We start from the raw sequence: 8,212 nt of genomic DNA, 5'->3' as shown, positions 1-8,212 counted from the left end.
ATAGCCCCTTTTCCGATCAAGTACCTGGGTCTGCCACTAGTCACCGGCCGGCTTCGCCTTGTGCATTTGCAGTTCATCATTGATAGGATCAAGGCCTGGCTCGCGGGCTGGAAGAAAACCTCATCCACATCGCGGGGCGGCGCGTGCTGGTCCGCTGCGTCCTCAGTGCCATGCCAACCTTTGCGCTCACAGTCCTGAAGGTGCCAAAAAAGATTCTCAAAGAAATAGATAAATGTCGCCGCCGCTTCCTTTGGAAGCAAGACGAGGAAATCTCTGGCGCAAGTTGCAAAGTTAGCTGGGCAACGGTCTGTACTCCAACAGAAAATGGAGGCCTGGGAGTCCCTGACCTCACGCCATTTGGACGCGCCCTCCGCCTGCGTTGGCCCTGGCTCGCATGGCGCCAACCCGAGCGCCCATGGGTGGGCTCGGCCCTTCCATGCAACGACGACGACCTCTCCCTCTTCACGACGGCCACCATGGTTAGCATCGGCGATGGCGCAACAGCGTCCTTCTGGCACTCTCACTGGATGGGGCCGGGCACGCTCGCCCAACAATTCCCGCGACTAGCCCGGCATGCCCGGAGAAAGAACAGGATGGTGAAGGAGGCCCTGGCAGACGACAACTGGATCAAGGACCTAGCCCATGACTGTACTGAACACCTGATACACGACGTCCTGGCCTTGCATAGGCGGCTCCATGGCATAGCTGACGATCTCCATGCGGGCACCCCTGACTCCATTAGATGGATCCTCGAGCGGACGGGCAAATACTCGGCTGCATCAGCCTATCGGGTGCAATTCTAGGGCATGACATCCTCGGTTTTCGGCAAGATCATATGGAACGCCTGGGCCCCCGGGAAGCTCAAGATGTTTGCTTGGCTCATGCTGCAAAACAGGCTGTGGTGCAATGACAGACTCCAACGCCGTGGCTGGAAGAACGAGTACTTCTGCCAGCTATGCAATCGCAACCTTGAATCCTCCAAGCACCTGTTCTGGGAGTGCCCAATGGCCAAGGGCGTCTGGGAAACGATAAGCTCATGGACGGGCTGCGCCTCGTTAGCTCCGGCTGCGAGCTGGCGTGACCTCAAGCACTCCTCCATTGTGATCGCCGCCCTAGATGGGGCCGCACCACGACGGCGGAAAGGCACCAACACTATGCTTTTGCTGGTTTGCTGGGAGATATGGCAGGAATGGAACAACGCCACCTTCAGGAAAACCACCCCAAGGGCATCCAACATCATCACAAGGGTGACAGATTGCATCGAGCTATGGCGAGCCGCAGGTGCATCCTGCCTTGAGAGCCCCTTTGGGGAACCACCATGAGATATAAACCCTAGATTTCTATTGTTCGAGGATTGCCGATCTGTGGCAAGCCCTCTGATCCTCTGGATCCCCCTCCCATCTTTGTTTTTCCCACTGCTTCCTGCTTATTAATGAAATGCCAGTTAAAAGCTGGATCTTTTAAAAAAAAGAAACTCCCAACTCATATTTCATATAATTTGAAGAAGTCATTTTATCTCCTCTCATGAAAATCATTGAGTTGCATAAAGTTTCAGAATTGGAAATATTTTCCAAATGAAATTCAAATATTTTCAACACCCCTTGTCATTTAAATAAATGGAAGAAGTCATGTCATCTTCTCTCCAGGGTTTCATGGTGAAAAGAATTTGAATTCACGGAGATCACGAATGCAAAATGAAAGTTTGGGAAAGTCCTTTTATTCCCTCTCATTTAACTTTCAAAAAGGTTTTGAATTTCACTCAATTTCACACAATCAATCAAACAATCAATCAAATCTATCTATTTATTATAACATTCCAAAATTTAGAATTTTGGGATGTTACAGGTTAGCCAACCCGGTGCTTGTACTCAAAAAGAATGGCACTTGGCGTATGTGTGTGGATTACATTGATCTGAACAAGGCTTGTCCGGCTGATCCTTTTGCCCTCCCCCGTATTGATCAGATCATCGATGCTACGGCGGGTTGCGCACGTTTGAGTTTCTTGGATGCTTACTCAGGTTATCATCAGATTAAAATGGCGGTCAAAGATCAGGAGAAGACGGCTTTTATCACTCCTTTTGGAGCTTTCTGCTATGTGTCTATGCCTTTTGGGCTTAAGAGTGCCCAGGCGACTTACCAACGGTGTGTATAGAACTGTCTTCATGATCAGATTGGGCATAATGTTCATGCTTATGTGGATGATATAGTGGTAAAATCCAGGAAAGAGGAAACATTGGTCGCAGACCTGAAAGAGACCTTTGATAATCTCCAGGTCTACAAAATGATGCTTAACCCTGCCAAGTGTGTTTTTGGAGTCCCAGCCGGCAAGCTCTTGGGTTTTTCGGTGTCCAACCGAGGTATTGAAGCCGACCTGGAGAAAATCAAGGCAATTACATCCCTGGCCAAACCAACATGCATCAACGATGTTCAATGGCTGGCAGGTCGTGTTGCTACTTTGAGCCGGTTCATAAGCCGGTTAGGGGAGAAGGCAATGCCTTTGTATCAGATGATGAAGAAAACAGATGATTTTGTTTGGAGCGATGCTGCAAACTCTACTTTTGAAGATCTGAAGACACAGCTTGTTGAGCCGCCGGTCCTGGCTGCTCCAGTTGGGAAAGAGCCGCTGTTGTTATACGTGGCCGCCAATTCACGGCTGTTAGTGTGGCTATTGTGGTGGAGCGCAAGGAGGCTGGCAAGGAACATCTGGTTCAACGGCCGGTTTACTACGTCAGTGAAGTGTTAATTGAATCCAAGCAACGATACCCACATTGGCAGAAGCTCGTGTATGAGGTGTTCATGGAAAGCCGGAAGCTTAAACATTATTTTCAGGGTCATCCAATCACTGTGGTTAGCTCTGCTCCTTTGTGAGACATCATTCAAAATAGAGAAGCCACTGGACGAGTCTCCAAGTGGGCCATTGAGCTTGGGTCTCACGGGTTGAAGTATGTACCACGTACTGCGATCAAATCTCAAGCACTAGTTGACTTCATTAATGACTGGACAGAGATGCAGATGCCAGAAGAGAAACCAGACAACACGTATTGGACTATTCATTTTGATGGGTCCAGACAGTTGGAAGGCTTGGGGGCTGGAGTTGTTTTAACCTCTCCTCGAGGTGACAAATTTTGTTATGTGTTACGGCTGATGTTTCCGTGCACTAACAACGCAACAGAGTATGAAGCCTTGCTCCATGGTCTTCGAGTGGAAAAAGAGATGAGTTTGAGCCGGGTCAGATGTCTTGGTGACTCAGATTTGGTGGCTCAACAGGTATCAGGCAAGTGGGATTCCAAGGATCCTCTCATGGCGGCTTATCGCCGGGAGGTTGATGTTGTTGCAGGGCATTTTAAAGGTTATCAGGTGGAGCACATTGACCGTAGGAAGAACGAAGCGGCTGATGCTTTAAGCCGGTTGGGGTCTCAGCGTAAGATGGTACCACCTAATGCCTTTTTGGATGTTTTGCATAACCCGTCTGTCAAGTTTCTCACAGAAGAAGATTTAGTTGTTCCTGACTTGGAGGCACAGTTGGTGCCAGCTCTTCATGTCATCCCAGATTGGAGTGCTGTTCTTGACTTACATGACGCGGGGAGAGTTGCCAGCGGATGAGACCCTGGCTCGACAGATAACCCGGCGGTCTAAGTCAATGACGATTTCTGATGGAGAACTATACCATCGCAGCGTCTCTGGAGCGTTTCAATGGTATGTTTCCCTTGAAGAAGGCCAAGAAATACTTCGTGAGATCCATGAAGGCGATTGTGGTCATCACATCGGGTCAAAATCTCTGGCGGCCAAAGCTTTTCATCACGGTTTTTACTGGTTGAGGGCTCACGCTGATGCAGAGGATCTGGTCAGTAGATGTGATGGATGTAAAAAATTTGCGCGACGAGCCCATGTTCCGGCTCAAGAGCTCCGGATGATTCCAATCACTTGGCCATTTGCGGTCTGGGGGCTTGACATGGTGGGGCCTTTCAAAAGGTCTAAGGATAAAAAGACACATCTTTTAGTGGCAGTTGATAAATTCACAAAGTGGGTTGAGGCAGAACTGGTGAGTAAGTGTGATGCGGCCACGGCGGTTCAGTTTATGAAAAAGGTGATCTTCCGCTTTGGTTTTCCACACAGTATTATCACTGACAATGGCACTAATCTATCCCAAGGGGCTATGGAGGATTTTTGTCAGCGTGAGCATATCCGGCTTGATGTTTCTTCTGTAGCTCATCCTCAATCTTATGGTCAAGCTGAGAGAGCAAATCAGGAAATTTTAAAAGGTCTCAAGCCCCGGCTTATGGTTCCCTTACAGCGAACACCGGGTTGTTGGGTAGAAGAATTACCCTCGGTGCTGTGGAGTATCAACACCACGCCTAACAGGTCTACAGGTTACACACCTTTCTTCATGGTGTATGGAGCAGAAGCAGTGTTGCCTAGTGACATTCGTCAAGACTCGCCCCGTGTGGCAGCTTATGTTGAAGCTAATAATGAACAAGCCAGACAGGATGCACTCGACTTGTTAGATGAAGAAAGAGACTTAGCAGCGGCTCGATCAGCAATTTATCAACAAGACCTGCGCCATTATCACAGCCGCCGGGTTAAGTCCAGGACTTTTCAGGAAGGCGACCTGGTGCTCCGGCTCATCCAGGATCTGTCAGATGCACACAAGTTATCCCCACCTTGGGAAGGACCCTTTGTGGTCAGCAAGAACTTAAACAACGGGTCGTATTACCTCATTGACGTTCCAGAGCACAAAGACTCACGTAAGTCGGAGGAGGAGACCCGCCGGCCGTGGAACATTGCTCAACTTCGGCCATACTACACCTGAGCCACCAGCTCTCATCAGGTACATACTTTAACATTGTATATACCATGATAAGCAAAAAAGTAATGCCATCGGTCTCTTTTCTTTTCAAAGATTATGCATCTTTCTTATTTCTTATTTTCAAATGACTATTAAGGAGCTGATCATATTTGAATCAAGTCTAACCTTTTTTGGTCCCGCTTATGATCGTATTCGAATCTAGCTGCAATTATCATGGTCACTTGGGGGCTTCCTGTTCAAACATAGGTCGAATTTGAACCAAAGAGAACATAGCTGTCGTAACCCTCTTGATCGGCTCAAGGCCAAACTCACTTGGGGGCTTTTTGATCGTATCCGAATCATAGCTTAACCCCTTTTGGGTCCGACTTGGATCGTATTCGAATCAGGGTCATTAAAAACCTCTCAAGGTCATTTGGGGGCTTCTTGTTCTAACATAGGTTGTATTCGAACCAAAGAGAACATAGTTGTCGGTACCCTCTTGATCAGCGCAACGCCAAAGCCACTGGGGGCTATATGGTCGTATTCGAACCTTAGCTTAACCCCTTTGGTCCAGTTTACTGATCGTATTCGAATCAGAAGCCACCAACCTTTAAATATAAGGTTAAATCATACTTGTTACCTGTTATTTGCCTTTTGGTTTCTTGTTACAAATAATTAGCATGATCTTCTTCACCGGCTTGTCTATTTGACAACAAGGCTACCAAGGTATGATGATCATTAAAGTATTCAAAGGCATTGATTTCTCAGAAAAATTGAGTTATCAACTTCATTACCTGGGTTATTCAAGCCGGTGGTCTAAGGATCAAAGGTACAAGTATGGCTATTATTTATATACAATTGCCTGATGCATTAACCAAAGGGTTATTTTCAGCCCTTGTCCTTTATTTATATCTGTTTCTGTTTTCTATTATGATAAACATATTGGCTATAAGCCGGGTGTTTTAACCCATTCGGTTCTAAGCCGCCAAGCCAGTCTTTTCTCTTGTATCTACGGGAACAAAGTTAAAATATTGCAGAAGCAATCATCAGATATGATGCATATATTGTCATCAGGACACACGGAGTCACACACAATGTTTTATACACGATGGCATAGGCAAGGCATTCAGTGTTTTCACAACTAAACTATTACAAGGTTTTTTATAAGCCAATGAAGATGGTTATTACTCCTCCCTCGCTGGTTCACCGCCCTCTGTTGGCTAGAAGTTGGGTTTTGACCAGTCAAAACCATTCACGGCGACAAATTCTGCTTCTTCGTCGATCAGGCTGGCCGGGTCAACTTCCGGGGCAGATGTATTTTCTCTTACAGGTGGGATCAAATCTGTCACCTTGTACGAGGGAGTCGCCATCTTCTTATTTTCAACATCAAAACCTGGCTGATATTTGTCGATGTTTGTGTCATCTCCAAGGGTAGTTGCCTGAGGTCGGACTCCGCGCACGCAAGCCATGAAGTCATCCTGCTCAACGGGAGATCCGTCTTCTTTCACGGTGGGATAGCCTCTGGCCACGTCCGCCGGGTCTAGGTCTGGCACCCAAGCCTTGGAGCGGCTCAGGGCAGTCAAAGCTCCGGCTCGCGCACAGGAGCGCTTCACTTCTTGAAATCTAGCGGGCAGGATTGACAGTTTCTTCAAGACGTCACTGAGTCGGTTGGGTCCTTGATTGGCAGGAGAGATGGTGGCAAGTGCTCGTTGTGCGCCAATATACAGTTGTTCTACTAAAGTATACACTGCCTTCAGTTTAATCAAAGGATCTTGGCTCAGGTTCTTGCTTCGTGGGCCTTCACATGTTTTATACACAAAGTCAGCTGGCGGTTTATATTCCGGATTAGCAAAAAGTACACAAAGATTAAAGACGGACAGCTTACCAAAGATGGCGGCCACCATTTGAGACACCCGGCCCTTTAAACCGTTCAGCTCTGTTGAAACCTCTTCAAGGGCTGCTTCGGCCTTCTCGGCGCGTTGTGTCAGAAGCGTTTTTTCATCGGCCCAGGTTTTTTTTGGCGACGAAGCTGGTCTTTAAATTCTCCGTCTCCAAGAGACTTACTTGCAATTTGGAGTTCGCAGCCTTGATCTCTGCCTCCTGACTCGTTAGCCGGGTCTTCGCGTCAGTCAATTGCGAGTTCAGCTCAGATAAGGCATTCTGCAAAAAAACACTCCAATGAGTCAAGATTTTGCTTACGGTTCAAAAATCAAGATTCAAGTCTCAAGTACTTTACAAAAAACCACTTGACACTTGGGGGCTAATGTATGCCAAAACAATTTTTTATGACTCTAAAGACATACTTTAAGTCCCAAGTACTTTACAAGGTAACAACACTTGGCACTTGGGGGCTAATGTATGCAATTCAGCAAGTTTCTCAAGGTTAAGCCGGAATATTAAGTTCTTTGAATATGGTACAAAACAATTTAAAAGTACCGGCTCATTTATGATCAAAAGGAACCGGCCCTTGGGGACTACAGGTGAAGCTTTGTTCTATTTTATTGAATTCAAGAAAATTTTCAAAGGTAAAGGTCTTGGCCTATATTCTAAAGTCTACAAATCATTCCGGTTGTCTCATAATCTGAAGACTTGGGGGCTGGAAGAATATAGATAAGACGGAAGAACATACCTCGTATTTCAGCTGCAACTGTTTGACCATTTCGATCTCAGAGTCGCGACTGGAGTGCACATGGCTGAGATAGCCGGATAAAATATCATTGGCATTTAGATGATCATAATTGGCAACGTCAAAGCGCACTTTCTGCCTCTCTAATGCCTCTTGTTTCACCGTGTGGCGAGCCAGCACGGTTGATTCCCCGGCTCAATAAAACGGCTCCCGGTGATATGAACGTCTTGTGCAGACGGTGATGGCGGGTTGGCTGAGCTTGATGGTCCAGTTGCGGAAGGGTTCACAGTGGTCTCATCAAACAATGGCTCAGGAGGATTTGCTTCTACATCGACAGGCGGGTCTTCTGAAGCGTCAGTTAATGGAGGAGAAGATGGCCTGGCCGGGTCAGATGCAAGCATTGGCGGGTCTTCCGCCGGTTTAGCTGCCTTTGCCTTCTTGGATTTAGCTTGGCCACTAATAGAGATGTTGCAGGACTGTCAGTACAAAGATACAATTTGAACAACCTGGAAAAAAGGAGGATTTTTCATTACCCAGGGGCAGTCTTGAAGGCCGGAAATTGAGTTTTCGATGAGTCGCCAGAAGAGCGAGACACCTCCTAAAAAGATAAAATAAAGTTAAAGTAATGCAAGGGAAAGGATCCATTAAACAGAGTTAAAGACAAAAGAAGTAAACCTCATTCAGGCGCTTCTGAGGTGTTTGTTGAAGAACGACAGCCGGCTCATCTTCGGTCCGAGCTTGATGGCGGCTTTCATGTTGCTGCTTTTTCAAATGAAAGTTGGGATCCAAGTGAGCTAAAG

The 8,212-nt window shown here is 47.0% G+C and overlaps 1 protein-coding gene across 1 annotated transcript; it reads left to right on the top strand.

The window, feature by feature from the left end:
* The first annotated feature begins 806 nt into the window (after window positions 1-806).
* Window positions 807-1,322, top strand: LOC147965344 (uncharacterized). Its single transcript, XM_087530419.1, has one exon. The coding sequence runs from the start codon at window positions 807-809 to the stop codon at window positions 1,320-1,322; it is 516 nt and encodes a 171-aa protein (XP_087386545.1).
* Window positions 1,323-8,212: the final 6,890 nt, after the last annotated feature.

The sequence above is a fragment of the Triticum urartu genome, chromosome 6A (genome assembly GCF_056163025.1).
Source record: "Triticum urartu cultivar PI428250 chromosome 6A, HENAU_Tu73, whole genome shotgun sequence".
Taxonomy (NCBI): domain Eukaryota; kingdom Viridiplantae; phylum Streptophyta; class Magnoliopsida; order Poales; family Poaceae; genus Triticum; species Triticum urartu.
The sequence above is the reverse complement of the archived record's forward strand: the minus strand, read 5'-3'. Positions and strand labels throughout refer to the sequence as shown.